At 41.7% G+C, this 16,813-nt stretch overlaps 1 protein-coding gene across 1 annotated transcript in view; it reads left to right on the top strand.

Annotated features, from left to right (window-relative positions):
* Positions 1 to 4,752: 4,752 nt before the first annotated feature.
* frk (fyn-related Src family tyrosine kinase) overlaps positions 4,753 to 16,813 on the top strand; it is a 29,838-nt gene continuing 17,777 nt past the window's right edge. Inside the window, exons 1-2 of the mRNA XM_034162094.1 lie at positions 4,753 to 5,384; positions 13,368 to 13,489. Of these exons, the coding sequence (XP_034017985.1) occupies positions 4,990 to 5,384; positions 13,368 to 13,489 (517 nt within the window). The 5' untranslated portion in view covers positions 4,753 to 4,989. The remainder of the gene's footprint in view (positions 5,385 to 13,367; positions 13,490 to 16,813) is intronic.

Genomic DNA, 16,813 nt, shown 5'->3' with positions numbered 1-16,813 from the left:
GCTTAAAACTTTCCTTTTTGGTAAAGCTTATAGTTAGGGCTGGATCAGGTGACCCTGAACCATCCCTTAGTTATGTTGCTATAGACTTAGACTGCTGGGGGGTTCCCATGATGCACTGAGTGTTTCTTTCTCTTTTTGCTCTGTATGCACCACTCTGCATTTAATCATTAGTGATTGATCTCTGCTCCCCTCCACTGTTATGTGTCGGACGCAGCTCGGAGAACCGACCAGCGTTTGAAGGACCCAGTATAAAATAAGCAGAGCACAGTACAAAGGCTAACTGAATTTAATACATAACAGTGATAATAACAAAAGGTGCGGCCTGGCGTGGTGCGCTCCCAGCAGCGCTAACGGTCCGGAGCCAGAAGCTGTTTCGGACCCAAGGACCCCGCCGACACCCCCCAGGTGGCCGCAACAACCAAGTCTGTGAAAGAAGGAACCATTATGTGAGTCCACACTCTACACACAGAACACTTAAAGGTGTACAAACAGCAAACACTTCCTGGCTTGATTACTGATCAGCTTCCCAACCTGCAGGCATGGAACATCCCGTTCACAAAACTCCACTGCAGTGGAAGCTGATACATGACTAACAAACAGCTCAATACAATAAGGTGTGAGGGACACCACATTTACTGACTGTATAACTGTTAGTCACAAAATCTAACGTACCTCAGGAAGTGTGCTGACGAGCGTGAGACCTCACCCCCTCCTCTTTCACAGACTGTGCATCAAACCTGGACGTTCTCAGCATCCGCTGCTGATGAGATGGCTCCCGAGACGACGATCTCACCCATCTGGTCACAAGGTCGAGTCTCTGGCAAATACACACTGTGCACTCCAGTCTTAAATGCCAACATGTTCCAATCCATCCAGATGCACCACAGCTGTGAGTCCTGACGAGTCGCAGGTGATCAGGGTGAGGTCCTGACAGCCTCAGCAACACAGCCACTCAGTCCCAAACGCAAGCCACCTGGGAGGAAAACCAAAAAACAGAAACAAACCGGCAGCCAGGCCCCCCCAGCCATATAACATCCACAGCATGTCTTTTTCCTGATTCTCTCCCTCAGCCCCAACCAGTCCCAGCAGAAGACTGCCCCTCCCTGAGCCTGGTTCTGCTGGAGGTTTCTTCCTGTTAAAAGGGAGTTTTTCCTTCCCACTGTAGCCAAGTGCTTGCTCACAGGGGGTCGTTTTGACCGTTGTTGTTTTTACGTAATTATTGTATGGCTTTGCCTTACAATATAAAGCGCCTTGGGGCAACTGTTTGTTGTGATTTGGCGCTATATAAATAAAATTGATTTGATTTGATTTGATCCCTCACCCTGTGGTGAGCCCTCTCACACCCATCACCCACCCCAATGACAATAGACTTCTTGCCCCCCTAGATACCTCTGTGCCCCTCCCCTCTGCAGCACTATCCACACTAACGATCTGTGAAAAGGAAATATGCCAGCACTTTCACAAACAAAAGATCAAAAAGGCTCCAGGACCTGATGGTGTCTCTCCCTCATGTCTGAGAGCATGTGCTGATCAGCTGGCACCCATCTTCACTGGATCTTCAACAGATCTCTGGAGCTGTGCAAGGTCCCCTCCTGCTTCAAACGCTCCATTATTATCCCAGTCCCAAAGAATACCTCCATAATAGGACTAAATGACAAAAGGCCTGTCGCCCTGACATCTGTAGTCATGAACTCTTTTGAATGGCTGGTCTTGAGCCACCTGAAGGACATCACAGGACCCCTGTTGGATCCCCTGCAGTTTGCCTACTGGGCAAACAGGTCAGTTGAGGATGCAGTCAACACGGGTCTGCATTACATCCCGCAGTACCTGGACTCGGCAGAGACTTACGTGAGGATCCTGTTCGTGGACTTCAGCTCAGTGTTCAACACCATCATCCCCATCATTTTCCACAAAAAACTCTCCAACCTCTTTGTGCCAGTTCCCACCTGTCAGTGGATCTCCAACTTCCTGATGGACAGGTCAGGTGAAGCTACAGAGCATCACATCCAGCACATGGACAATCAGCACCGGCATCCCTCAGGGGTGTGTGCTCTCCTCAGTGTTCTTCTCCCTCTACACAAACAACTGCACCTCAGGGAACCTCTCTGTTAAACTCCTGAAGTTTGCAGATGACACCACCATCTTTGGACTCATCCAGGATGGTGATGAGGCTGCATACAGACAGGAGGCGGTACTGTTGTGTGGGCCGCTGAAGAGGAGGTACTGCTGGCCCACCACCACCAGATGGCGCCCTGCTTGGAGTGCGGGCTCCAAGCACGAGAGGGCGTCGGAGCCGCTGGAGGTGACAGCTGTCACCTATCAACACCAGCTGTCACCCATCACCACCACTACAAAGGCCGGACTGCAACTCCACCTCCTCGCCGAGAAATCTTCTACCATACAGGTAACTTCTCTGCTGACTTACATTAAGTAATAATCTGAACTTCTTTGCAGCCATTTTCCTGTGGTGTGTCCTTATCTGTGGGATTGGCGTTTGGTGTGGACTGCGACGGCTTCGCCTCACACCCCAAACCAGATAAGTGGTTAAACAGGAGCTGCACGAGTGTGTGATTGGAGGTGCTCCCTCCTTAAAGAACACAGACTGTGGGATTACTGAGTGTGCGAACTCACACTCATCCAGAACTGTTTCTGTTTTCTGCCAGCAGTACCGGGTCTGACTGCTGAAGACAGTGGCCACCTGGGGCACAGGGCTTGGCGGCTCCGGTGTTCTTCAGATCCGTTGGTGGTGGAAGCTGTGTGGGATCCGGCTCTTCTCGCACCGGATGTCTCTTATCTTCGAGCCTGCCACACGTCACCTTGTGTCAGATTGATATAACGCATATTAGTTTTTGTCTGTACTACGTTGTGCACCTTCACAACATTAAATTGTTACTTTTTGGCTATTCCATTGTCCCTTCATTAACGCCCCTGTTGTGGGTCCGTGTCACGACACTTTCCCAACAGGAACAGTTGGTCCTCTGGTGTGGTCAGAGCAACCTGGAGCTGAACCCACTCAAGACTGTGGACATGACAGTAGATTTCAGGAGGAATCCATCATCACTCCACCCCCCACCCCCCATCCTCAACAACAATGTCGACTGTGGACACTTTCCGGTTTCCTAGGATCCAGCATCTCCCAAGATCTGAAGTGGACCTCCCACATAGACTCCATCAGGAAAAAGGCTCAGCAGAAGATGTACTTCCTCAGACAGCTCATGAAGTTCAACCTGCCCCAGGAACTGCTCATCATCTTCTACACATCCATCAAACAGTCTGTCCTGTGCATCTCCATCTGTTTCATTTCCCTCTGCCTCCAAACATGAGAGGCACAGACGTCAATGAACTGTCAGGTCTGCAGAAAAAAAAATCAACGGAGCCAGCCTGCCCTCCATCCAGGACTTATACTGGTCCAGGACCAGGAAGCCAGCTGGTAACATCTCTGCAGATCCCTCCCACCCTGGACACACCTTGTTTGAACTCCTCTCCTCTGGTTGACGTTACAGAGCTCTGTACGTCAGAACAACCAGACACAGGAACAGTTTCTTTCCACAGGCCATCACAATGATGAACAACTTAACCTACCAAAAAATTCACTCATTCATATACCTCATGTACAACTTCAATCTGTTTGTCTGTTTCACAATTTTTTTAATGCACATTTTATTTTACTTGCACATTTCATTTATACATTTTATTACTGTGAATTATTCACTGTTTAGTGTATATTGATACATGGTGTACAGAGATCAAACCAAAGTCATGTTCCTTGTATTCTGTGGATACTTGGTGAATAAAAGCTATTCTGACTCTGACTGAACATCTCTGAAGAGATCTGAAAATGTCTGTGCACCAACACTCCCCATCCAACCTGATGGAGCTTGAGAGGTGCTGCAAAGAGGAATGGACCAAACTGCCTAAAGATAGGTGCACCAAGCTTGTGGCATCATATTCAAGAAGACTTGAGGATGTAATTGCTGCCAAACGTGCATCAAAGCATTGAGCAAAGGCTGTGAATACTTATGTCAATATTTTTTCTCATTTTTTTTAAATTTTTAATAACTTTGCAAAAATGTAAAAAAAAAAATTCATGTTGTTATTATGGGGTGTTGTGATTAGAATTTTGAAGGAAAAAATTTACTCAGTTTTTGTAGAAGGCTGTAACATAAAAAACTTTTCAACAAGTGAAGTGCTGTGAATACTTTCTGGTTGCTCTGTATATATGTATTAAGGTTTTTTATTTGATTTATTTTGCGAAATAATAAATTGTATATATATATATATATATATATATATATATATATATATATATATATATATAGCTCCTGAAGCATAAAATTCCTAAGATGAGCTTTGAGAGCTTTCTTAAAATTGTCTTCGATAGACATACATTAAAATAAATTACAATTATAAAAGGTAACACAAAAAGAAACAACAAACACTCATTAACACGCTAGTTATATTATTGACAAATTATTCTTTTTTGAAATAACAGCAATAATAATAATAATAAAAATAATAATCTAAGATATGCAGTTGAAGATGGGTGAATGTGAGAGTGATAACTTTTTTAACAGAAGGATTAAACAAGTAATGTTATTTATAGATTTTTAATATATTCTGCAGATTTATTTATTTATTTGTTTAAACGATTTTTATTTGGAAGTTGCTGTTGTCTGATCCAGCCGCCAGGGGGCGTGCTCCGTCGTTCTCCTGAGCCACGCCCCATTCTTGAGCAGGTGCAGACAGGTGATTTTCTGACTGATAAACTAAAGCAAAGCGAGAACCGGTCTCATCCGGACCAGGAAAGCTGGAACCGAAGCCGCACTCAAAGGATATATTTGTTATTTTATTTGAAATAAGTTAAAGGATCTTTTTTTGTTTGTTTGTCTTGGACTCGGGGTGAAGTTTGACGTCCCGTCTCGGGACCGATCCGGCTCTTTTCCATGTGGACTGTAGATTTCCAGCTCCGGCTCTTGACTTGGACACGCGATGACTGACAGTTGGGACATCGGGAAAAGGTTCTCCTCGTGCTGGGAGAGGTTTTTATCCTGCTTCAGGAAACCCAGCCAGCCTGGAGATGAGGCGGACGACAAGAAGAAGGACAAACCCGTCACGGTGATTCCGAACCCCGGTGATGTCAGCACCCGGACCAGGCCCGCCCCGCCGCCGGTCCCCAAGCCCACGAACTGTTACGTGGCCCTGTACGACTACTCGGCCCGGACCGGGGAGGACCTGAGCTTCCACGCCGGAGACTCTCTGGATGTTCTGGACAAAGTGGCGGGTGAGTGGTGGTTCGCCAAGGCCCTGACCGGGGTCTCGGCCCCCAAACGGGGCTACATCCCCGCCAACTACGTGGCCCCCGTGGAGAGCATCGAATCGGAACCGTGAGTCAGAATTTAAACAACTCGACTGTTAGTCTTTGTGTTTGTCTTTAAGCCGCAGCAGCTTTTACCTGGTGACAGTCGGTGTGTTGTGACGTCACCTTCTATCACGTTCAGGTTTGTTTTGTAAACTGAAGTTGGAGCTGCTGTCCTCCACAAACACAAAACAGGAAAAAAAATCATCACCCCAGGGTGACTTTTTTAATTACTCTGCAATATGATTACCTTTCTGGAAGTGTGTGTGTGTGTGGTGGGCTCAGGTTTAGGATTAAAACCAGGGTCTGGTTTAGGGTGTAATTTATGTGGTAGACCAGGCGTGGGCAATCATGTGCTATGAAGGGCCGAAGCACTGCAGGTTTTCCTTGCTACCAATCACCTCAGGAGGTGATTTCATTAATGTTCAGGTGTTTGTTCAAGGGAGAAGCTCATCAGCAGTCCACCTGCTGAGGTGATTGGTTGCAAGGAAATCTGCATTGTCTCGGCCCTCGTTGCCCATCCCTGTGCTAGACTAAGGTCCAGGCTCAGTGCACAGAGGTGTTTGATGGTGCCTGTATCTTTGCAGGAGAACAAAGGTCCAAGTCTTTAGGTTCCTGGTTCTTCCGGTCAGACGTGGACTCTAACCAGCGTCCTCAGGTCTTTGGGTCCTGCTGGAATGACTTTGTGTCAAATAAGTGGTTTCTTGGCTAGTCAGACAAAGGAGGGAACATTGGCTATGACTTTTTGTCTATGCGGTCCATTTCTCCGGTCATGATCCGGCTCATAGGTTCCTTGGGGTTGAGGATCCCAGTGGCTGGAGAAGACTAAGGCCACGCCCACACCTCACCTGGCTGCAGCAGATGGATGATTACATTGAAAAGGTGGGGATGGGCCGGTTGTGTGCCTGGGTGGTTGTCCTCCAGGACTAAGGGTGATTCTGTGGTGTCTTGGATACCACAGATCTTGAGGATCTTGTGAGATTTGATGTGACCGGGTGCCATTCTGTTGGGTCATAGTTTAATTTGGTGAGAGTCACATTGGCCACATACTGTTCATCCAGACAGTTTTCACAGTGCTTCACTTTTTCTATAATTTGCTGTGTTACAGCTTTATTGCAAAATGGAGTACACCCTTGACAGCCTCAAGTCTTCATATATAAAATCTAAGGGTTTTCTTTCACCAAAACATTAAATCTAGCCTTGCATCTCGGCTGTACCTTCTGGAAAATTGTAGGTGAACTTTCAGGTCTAAAGAAAATCGTCCTCTGTACCACTTCATCATGAAGCTGTGTAACTGGGGATACAAAATTCAAAACATGCACTGTGCACAATTTCTCCAATCACAGCCAGAGATGCCTATGACTTCTTCTGGGTGTCTTGGTGGCTTTCCCCTTCTCTTTCTTGCACACTCAGTTTTGAGAATTATCAGATTTACCATAGAGTGTCATACTGTTTGTATTTCTTCATAACTGATGTAAATGAAATCCAAGACATATTCAGTGACTTGGAAATGTTCATGTATCCATCCCTGGACTTCTCTGAAGAAAACTGGCAATAAAATGGATTATTTACAGGTATTATACCAAAGGAGCCCATTACTTATGCAACCCATCATCTATTTTTTTTAATATTTTTAATTAATTTATATCAAGTTGTAGCGTCTTACTTTCAGTTTGAGTTTAGAGGATATTTTAGAAATGTATTTGATATGGCATAAATGAATTGGCTGAAATAGCAAGTGTTCCAATACTTTTGGAGGGCACTCTACTTTAAGAAATACATGAATAAAAATAAGTCAGGTTCCTTGTGAAATTTTATTTATTTATTTTTAGATTTGCTAAATGATACATTTTTAGAAAGCTTATGAAGTAAGGAATAATAACAACAAAATGTTTCTTTTTCAGGGGTTATGGGACATCTTGGATTTCCAAAATTGTGACCTTCGGAAACTGAAGTTTTCACTTTCTTGACTTCGTTCTGGTGATACACAGTTAAATAGCAGCACCATTCTAGGTTTCATAACCTTTATTACAAATTCCAAGAAGGACTGAGTACATTTTTCTTAATAATAGACAGCTAAATACCTGATTAGTCTGATTAGTAAGGAAAAGACTCCTACATGGATCAGGTTCCACACTATCAGTAATTTGTAATTACTATCACTGGCAGGGTTCTAGCTAAGACCATTTTAGTGCCGGGTACATTATGTGATCACAGTCCCCTGAAGCTATAGGGTTTTATTCCACTAAAACATTCTTGGCAAGCCTTATTTTAATTAATATTGGGTGGTTTTAGACGCATTGAATGCAAGACTAATAAACAAAAAAATTATATTTATGTTGTAGTATTTGTAAGATCAAAGTTCTTTTTTGCATGTTTCTGTCAAAGTCTAAGTTAATAAATTAAATAACATTGAAAATGTTAAAAACACATTAATATTTAATGGACATAGAATTTACTCATCTTCAAAAATGACACACAGTAGCTTTTAGTCCAGTGAAGCAGGCCGTTCTGTCATCCTGACAAGTTGTTGTTTTCTTAATAATTTGAGTGGGATTGCATTACTTTTTCTTTTTAAACCATATAATACCTAATTGTCAAACCTGGTGTTTTAAATGAAAAACTTTGAGTCAGTTTTAAACTTTCCTCACTGACACTGTGCCACTCCTCCTCCTCCTCCGCCGCTCTCTCGCATCTGCTGTTTTCAAACTCAGAGCTTTTTGGATTCATGAAGCCTTTCAACTGTAAAATAAACTACATTTCTGAATGTATCTTCAGATACGGATCCAGAAGGACCTCGGGAGGACTTTCATGGTGGGGTTAATTTTGTTTTTTGTCAGCTCAGAGCGGAGCAGAAATGCTGTTTCTAGCTGTTGCCGTTCACAGCTCTGTGGCCACAGAACGCGCTGACTCTCTGATCTCTGCTGTTTGCGACTTGATACAAAGAAAATGAGAAATATATTTCTTATTGGTTTAAAATTACAAAACTATGATGCTATAAGCTTGAAATACAATCGAATTGGTACATTTTCAGCAACTTTTCAGTTCATTTTTCAGAAATTCCGTGCTCGCGGCACATGACCCCGAGAGCCGGGCGGACATTTGCGGTACCAGGAGGGGCTGCCTGGCACTGCCCACTGTGGCTAGAACCCTGATCACTGGATTCTTGCCCTCAAAACACTTATTTCATCAATTCAGTTCTGATACAAGGTTAACCAGAAGTCCAGAAAGTTAAGTTAGTTTTTTAAGGTTTCCATTTGATCAGAAATCCAAAAGGGCCACCATAACCTTAGAACAAATGGGAGCATTTTTTTGCCCCCCTGCCCCCATATCATCAGCTTTCTGCAAAAGTATTATTCACAAAATCTCCACAAAAAAAAAGTTTTCAATAAGTACAATCAACCTAACTATTTCTGAAGATCCCCAATTTTGAAAATCCAAGATGGCTGCTGTAACAACCTTTGAAAGAAAAAAGAGAACTTTTTTCATCTTTCTTTCTTTCTTTCCTTCTTTTTTAAATTCTTCAGTTCATGAGCTTTCTAAAAATGTATATTTTTCCAAATATCCCCAAAATGGAACCTGACTGTACAGTGAAAACACTGATTTCCATTGTGGTCCAGTTAACAACAACAACAAAAAGTTGTAATTGTTCATGTATCTTTTCCAGTTTTTTAAAGTTAATACTAGAAGACATAGCTAATTACAAAAATTCCACAATTTGGTGTGTTGCACCAAAGACTTAATAACAGTTTAAAATAAATAAATAAAATGCCTTAAAAAATTTGATGTACCTGCTAATCATTGCATAATAAAAAGGTGAAGTTCCTCCTCCAAAATTTGATCAAATAAACAAAGGCTTTAATATATTTAAAACAGGTCTAAGCTGTGCACCTATGTGAAAATATGTGCGACCAAAAGTCATAAACTGAAATATCTTCTTACAATTCGGTTGGTCCCGTTTTGTTCGGGGTCGCCACAGCGGATACAGTCCAATCCACACTGGGATTTGGCACATACTGTAATTAGAACACATTTTTCTCAAATTAAATTTCTGTTGTTAAGCATTCCAGTTTGAGTTTTGTTTTAAAGTTCCACAAATTTAGAGGATATGAAAGGGTTGTCGTGTAGAATTTAAAGCTAAGATACTTTAAACTGTGTGTGTGTTTGTGTGTGTTCACAGTAAAGTATCAAGTTAAAGTAGTTAATAAATGTCTGACCAGGAAGGAAGTGAACATATGTGAAGACGATTACTGTGCAGGGAAATATTCTGTCCTTTATCAGAAACATTTAATGTCTTCTGTGATTTGTTTGATCTCTGATGTCACTGGTTTTCTCCTGAGAGGTCTCTTTGTAACAGTTTTTAACTTATCTCAGTGAAACTGTTGCTGTTTGTGATCAAACTGGTGGCTCAAAATCAAAGTCTGACTTTATGGACATGAGTTTGTTTGAACACCTTCATGCTGAAAGTTTTTAAAGAATGTAACATTAAGCATAAACAGGGGAGTTTTAGTCTGAGAAACCAGTGTTTAGGTTTATTCAGTGTTCTAAAAAAAAAACCTTACTGGTGACGACTGAACAATTTCTTGTAAAATAAATCTGTGATTTGTGAAAATGTAGAAATATTTAGCACAATTGGCAGAGACTGAAACTCATGATACTATGGATAAACATAGAAAGTATAGAATGGATGGAGGTTGCAAAGTTTTCCTTTTGGGAGGAGGTGAATTTTTCTGACCCCAATAGCTTTCAGGGTTCTGGCCTGAACAGGACCTAATTCGGGCATGTACCTGGCAACGCCCAGCCAAACCCATGTACCAAATTTGGTTGAGCCGGGTGCCATAGGGGAAAAAGTATGTTTGTTTAATGTTTGGACCCCAATAACTTTTAGGGTTGTAGCCTGATCATGATGATAATGATGTATGCTCTGCTCCACCCCCAGCCAAACCCGAAGTGCCAAGTTTAGAGCCAGTTGGCCCAGCGACCGCTGAAAGGTCATCCGTAAAACTCTGAGTGACAGACACACAGATGACCAGGAATTATAAGAAGATAAATACCAAAGCTGATTTGGGGGTTCAGGACCCTATTTGTAATTTTTACAGTCTGATGGAGATTCAAGCAGGAATCCTCTAGACCAGTGGTTCAAAATGTGTGGGACGTGCCCCCCCGTTGGGCCAGGGAGGAACTGCAGGTGTCCAATGGGGTCATTAAAATGCATTTTAAAAAGTCTTTGATTTTCAATTTTGTAACAAAGTTTAAAATTATCCCAAAATATTTTAGATTATTTTTCACAATGGAATCATAAGTAATAAACTGAGTGCTTGTAAAGAAGCATACTAGTGAGGGAAGCCATGAGAGACATTTGGCATCTTTCTTACACGTGTTGGTGGCTGTGAATGGTCAGCTGGAAGAAATTATTAACCTCCAAGACTAAAATATAAACTTTGTTCTTCAGATTAAACTGGTACATAATTCTAAACGCTACATTGTGAGCATTAAGCATTTTGGTGTTGGCATCATGCATCTCTTCTGCAGACTGCAGGAGACTTGTGAGTGTTAAAGGCTTATAAGTGTCCTGGAGTCTGAGAAGGACTCAGTCCAGATCAGAGTTTGTGGGTGGTCTTGGAAAAAGTCTTTTCATTAACAATCTCCAAGCAGCCCGACTGAGATGAAGCCAAGAAAAAGGAGGATAAAATATCAGTTTGGAAACATGCACAGCTGATCCAGACATATGGTGGTCCACCCCAGATTTGAAGACATGACTTGATGGCAGATGTGTGCTTTCTAATATGGGCTTAAAACTGATTTTTTTATTTTTTTTTTCTTCTTCTTCACGGTGCAGCCAGTGGACTAGACGTCAATAAGTGCAGCGATTCAGTCAGTTGTGTGACATTTCACTTGTGAGTGAGATGATCTCAGATGTACTGGGTCGATTGTCACTAAACTTGATATGTGCGTTATGCATATTGACCTCAATAAGCCTGTTGGTTTTGGGGTTAAAGTTCAGGGTCACTGGAGTGTACTTTGTGAAGTCCTTCTGCAAGAAAGTGTCACTTGCCTGTGGTTATACGTTTTCAGTGTTTGCTCACGGTGCCGTGGGTTAGACTCTTACTGTGGTAACCCTCACAAACAAAGATGTCTGAGGGATACAAAGGGTTGATCTGTCTGTGTGTCCACGGTGATATCTTCAAAATGCAAAGAGCAGTTTCAGTCAACTGTGGTGGACAAACTCAGTTGACCAGCTTCTTGCAACACAGGTCATCTTGAGGTCATAGGTCAAATACTTTCTAAAATGTATTCATGATGATATCTGAGGAATGAGAGATTTTCTCTTTGGACTTCTGCTCTCGTCTGTTGAGCAAATGTATCAGAAATCTGACATCATGTGGTGATGTCAAAATTTGATGTATTGGAAATTTTGACCTGGAAAATGGCATAAAATGTGTGTATGTATAAATACACACACTCCACCTGTGTCTGTTGCTCTGATCACAGCCGCTGCAGTGACGATCACAACTGAACTGTTCATTAAACTCAAAATTAATGGATATTTGTTGTTTTTCATTATTTAATGTTTTTCTTTGAGTTAAAAAATGGAAACTCAGAGGGCTGATCCTACATGCTCCACACATCACAATGTAAATATACATCTGTCTGTAATAGTGCTTTTAAGACTTTATTTATTATTACTATGACTACAATGATTACATTGAAATCATCCATAACAAACAATCACAAATGTTTTGCTAATCAATATCTGCTTTAGATCATCCATCTGGGCTTCTTGGTTGCTGAGATATTTAAAAAGTGAGTTTTATGTATTTATTTACTTTTTACACCATGTTTAACGTTGACCTTTGACCAAACTACTCCAAAATATCTTCTCCTCTAAACATCCATCCAAGTTATATTTCCACCAAGTTTGAAATAAATCCGTCCTGCAGTTTTTGAGTTCTTATTCACAGACACACAGTTATTTATTTTTTTTAAATTAATAAATAAATCCAAGCTGGATTAAAGACACCTGACCTGTTCTTTAGTATGAACTCGTCCAGTCAGTGCTGAAGTTTTTCAGCTGTAACAAAGGTTTGCATTCGGAGTGAGGTGGTGAATCACACGGGGATGATCTTAACTTACAGCTGTGCAGGTGAGTCCTTATGCAAAGTGCAGCCAATTAAACAGCGAGGCCCCCTGTAGGCAGCAAAACCACATTTAGATTAGTTTGAATGCGTGTGATTTGACCACATTATGATGAAGGCGTGACGTCACGGCAGCAGTCATGAAGTCACACTGGTGGCACTTTGGACCCGACTATGGTTTTAAAACATGCAGTCAGTGTGTCTTACTGCTTTTTTTTTGTTTGAACTCAGCATTTTCTTGGTTTCTTGATGATTTGTGAGCAGGATATGCAAATAAAAAAAAAAAAAAAATCAGACTGATAGAAGGGTTCAGCCTCCTGTGGAACCGCCCATAAACACATGGGGTCAGGGTGTGTGCGGGGGCCGCGTGGTGCCAAACTCACCACACTACGGAACAGATAACTGGTCCACCCCCACCTCTATCTGTCACAGCCAGGTGATATGTGGGCGTGCCTTTGGTTTGCTGCAGCTGCATGCTGGTCCTTGCAAACAAACAAAAAAATAAACACGCCACATGTCCAAAATGTCGTAGCTCTTGGTCATCACTAACAAAGGCACACAAGCCGCTGGTTCCCACAACCACCAGTCCATGCAAGTGCTGAACCGTGTAGGAGAACACATCCCTGAGGAATGCCTCTGCACTTGTGCTGTGTAGAACTCACATTGCCTGTTTGTAGGCTGCCTGTGATGTCCAACAATTTGTTAGAAATGCTGTAAAAGTGAACACCTTTTTTGAGTGCTGCACAAAGCTGCTGATGTTTGACGTGAAGGTTTGTTCAAGTGACACTTCAGAGAGACGCAGATGTCTTAATTTAAGCAGTGACAGCTGTATTTATTAGTTTCCTGTCCTTCGTATGAGCGTTTGTCTTTTGCAGATGGTACTTTCCCGACACCAAGAGGGTGGATGCAGAAAAGATGTTGACAGCAGAAGGGAACATGCACGGAGCCTTCCTCATCAGGAACTGTGAAAGCCAGAAAGGAGAACTGTCCCTCTCAGGTGAGCAGGGAACCAAGGTACAGCTGGGTCATTGGGACCTCTTTGGACAGGTAGACAACCAGGGACACCTGAATACTGGGAAATTGTTTTTTTTTTTCTCCTCCCGGAAACAGAATACTCCAGCAGGTTCAAAGAGTTCTTGGCAGATGTACAGATTATGTTCAGCACACACCCGCGGAGCCCCGGAGTGTCCACAGAAAGGACAAATTAAGAGGCAGAAACTGTGTAGCACTCAAAATGCTATTGCGTACATATGACACTCTGAGAGCACATACGTCCATCATGGCCACATGTTCCCGGATGCTTCAAACATCTTCTGGATCCAAAATATGTTCAATCAATCAATCAATTTTTTTTATATAGCGCCAAATCACAACAAACAGTTGCCCCAAGGCGCTTTATATTGTAAGGCAAAGCCATACAATAATTATGTAAAACCCCAACGGTCAAAACGACCCCCTGTGAGCAAGCACTTGGCTACAGTGGGAAGGAAAAACTCCCTTTTAACAGGAAGAAACCTCCAGCAGAACCAGGCTCAGGGAGGGGCAGTCTTCTGCTGGGACTGGTTGGGGCTGAGGGAGAGAACCAGGAAAAAGACATGCTGTGGAGGGGAGCAGAGATCGATCACTAATGATTAAATGCAGAGTGGTGCATACAGAGCAAAAAGAGAAAGAAACAGTGCATCATGGGAACCCCCCAGCAGTCTACGTCTATAGCAGCATAACTAAGGGATGGTTCAGGGTCACCTGATCCAGCCCTAACTATAAGCTTTAGCAAAAAGGAAAGTTTTAAGCCTAATCTTAAAAGTAGAGAGGGTGTCTGTCTCCCTGATCTGAATTGGGAGCTGGTTCCACAGGAGAGGAGCCTGAAAGCTGAAGGCTCTGCCTCCCATTCTACTCTTACAAACCCTAGGAACTACAAGTAAGCCTGCAGTCTGAGAGCGAAGCGCTCTATTGGGGTGATATGGTACTACGAGGTCCCTAAGATAAGATGGGACCTGATTATTCAAAACCTTATAAGTAAGAAGAAGAATTTTAAATTCTATTCTAGAATTAACAGGAAGCCAATGAAGAGAGGCCAATATAGGTGAGATATGCTCTCTCCTTCTAGTCCCCGTCAGTACTCTAGCTGCAGCATTTTGAATTAACTGAAGGCTTTTTAGGGAACTTTTAGGACAACCTGATAATAATGAATTACAATAGTCCAGCCTAGAGGAAATAAATGCATGAATTAGTTTTTCAGCATCACTCTGAGACAAGACCTTTCTGATTTTAGAGATATTGCGTAAATGCAAAAAAGCAGTCCTACATATTTGTTTAATATGCGCTTTGAATTACATATCCTGATCAAAAATGACTCCATGATTTCTCACAGTATTACTAGAGGTCAGGGTAATGCCATCCAGAGTAAGGATCTGGTTAGACACCATGTTTCTAAGATTTGTGGGGCCAAGTACAATAACTTCAGTTTTATCTGAGTTTAAAAGCAGGAAATTAAAGGTCATCCATGTCTTTGTCTGTAAGACAATCCTGCAGTTTAGCTAATTGGTGTGTGTCCTCTGGCTTCATGGATAGATAAAGCTGGGTATCATCTGCGTAACAATGAAAATTTAAGCAATGCCGTCTAATAATACTGCCTAAGGGAAGCATGTATAAAGTGAATAAAATTGGTCCTAGCACAGAACTTTGTGGAACTCCATAATTAACCTTAGTCTGTGAAGAAGATTCCCCATTTACATGAACAAATTGTAATCTATTAGATAAATATGATTAAAACCACCGCAGCGCAGTGCCTTTAATACCTATGGCATGCTCTAATCTCTGTAATAAAATGTTATGGTCAACAGTATCAAAAGCAGCACTGAGGTCTAACAGAACAAGCACAGAGATGAGTCCACTGTCTGAGGCCATAAGAAGATCATTTGTAACCTTCACTAATGCTGTTTCTGTACTATGATGAATTCTAAAACCTGACTGAAACTCTTCAAATAGACCAAACTGGATCAAACTCAAAATAAAAATCTCGCATTTTCTAGGACTTGATCCAAATGCTTACCAAATTTCATTAACATCCTCTCACAACGTTTTAAGTTAAATGTTATGTGCCAAACATTATTCTGGGCCTCACTTCCAGAATATGTTCTGGATCACCTCCAAAACGGAGTTGCCTGTTTCTCTGAACATTATCTATCAGCTCACAAAATTCCATTGATATCTGTTCAGGATGTGCCACATTTTAAAAATTGAAGGCTGGCGTGCTCAGAATTCATGGCGTCTGCCGGCTTGTGATTGGCTGAAACATGTGACTGAGTTAACTTTGGGCACAGCGGGAAAATGCTGCATGCTGTTTTGTTTCTGCTGCATTTGTCCAGTTATTAATGAAGGATCAGCTGTTATACATTAACTTTGTCGCCTTCCGATAAGATGTTGCAACATGAGATTTGAGACATAAATCAGCAGAAATGTTACTTATGAGGGTGAAACTCTTCAGATCAGGTCACTGTTTTTAGTAACAGATTGGATCAGTTTTCAAATTAGGAAAAAAATAAAGGCAGATAAGTGTAACTTTGTTTTTCATTTTAAATATAACTTAAAAAAAACATGAATTAAATGAATGGAAAAGACATTTTGCCCTGGTTATGAATGGAGAATAAGGTGTCCAATGTTTAAATAGCTTTTTAAAATAAAATATTTGTTACATTAAATTGCAGTATGAACAGTACCTGTGAAGAAATTACTGTATTTACCAGAATATAAGTCACACGTTTTTTTTTTATGTATTATCAGCTTTAATTTGGGATTTTTGTGGTGTACTTTAATTCCCAGGAAAGCCCCCACATAGGTATTTTCTGTGTGTGTGTATATTATATACGCCAGTCAAAATCATAATGAACTAATTAACAAGAAAAGAAAACAAAAGATCTGAATGTATTATTTTTCACAAATATGAGGATTTCTAAATTATCTGGTCAGAGGGTAATAATAACTTCAATTATGTAGCGGTCTCAGAATAACTATATTACACTTTCTGAACAGGCATACCACTTGGCAAAAGTTGGGGAAAAGTTTTTTTTTTTTTTTTTTTTTTCCCCCTTTCTTCTTCTTGAGTTTTGTGGCCTCTCAGACAGGTTGCAATGCACGCTCTCACTGGTCTGAATGACCTCTGTAAGTTCAGTGTGCACATTCCTTCCTCAGCTCCTGATATGTATTTTGGAGTAATTCTCTCTGTACCTGCACCAGGCCACTTCCACTATGTGACAGTCGGCTTTTAACACCACCCCTCCATTAAAAACTCCCTGCAGCGAGATTTACACCTTTAAAAACA

The sequence above is a fragment of the Thalassophryne amazonica genome, chromosome 21 (genome assembly GCF_902500255.1).
Source record: "Thalassophryne amazonica chromosome 21, fThaAma1.1, whole genome shotgun sequence".
Classification (NCBI taxonomy): Eukaryota; Metazoa; Chordata; class Actinopteri; order Batrachoidiformes; family Batrachoididae; genus Thalassophryne; species Thalassophryne amazonica.
The sequence above is the reverse complement of the archived record's forward strand: the minus strand, read 5'-3'. Positions and strand labels throughout refer to the sequence as shown.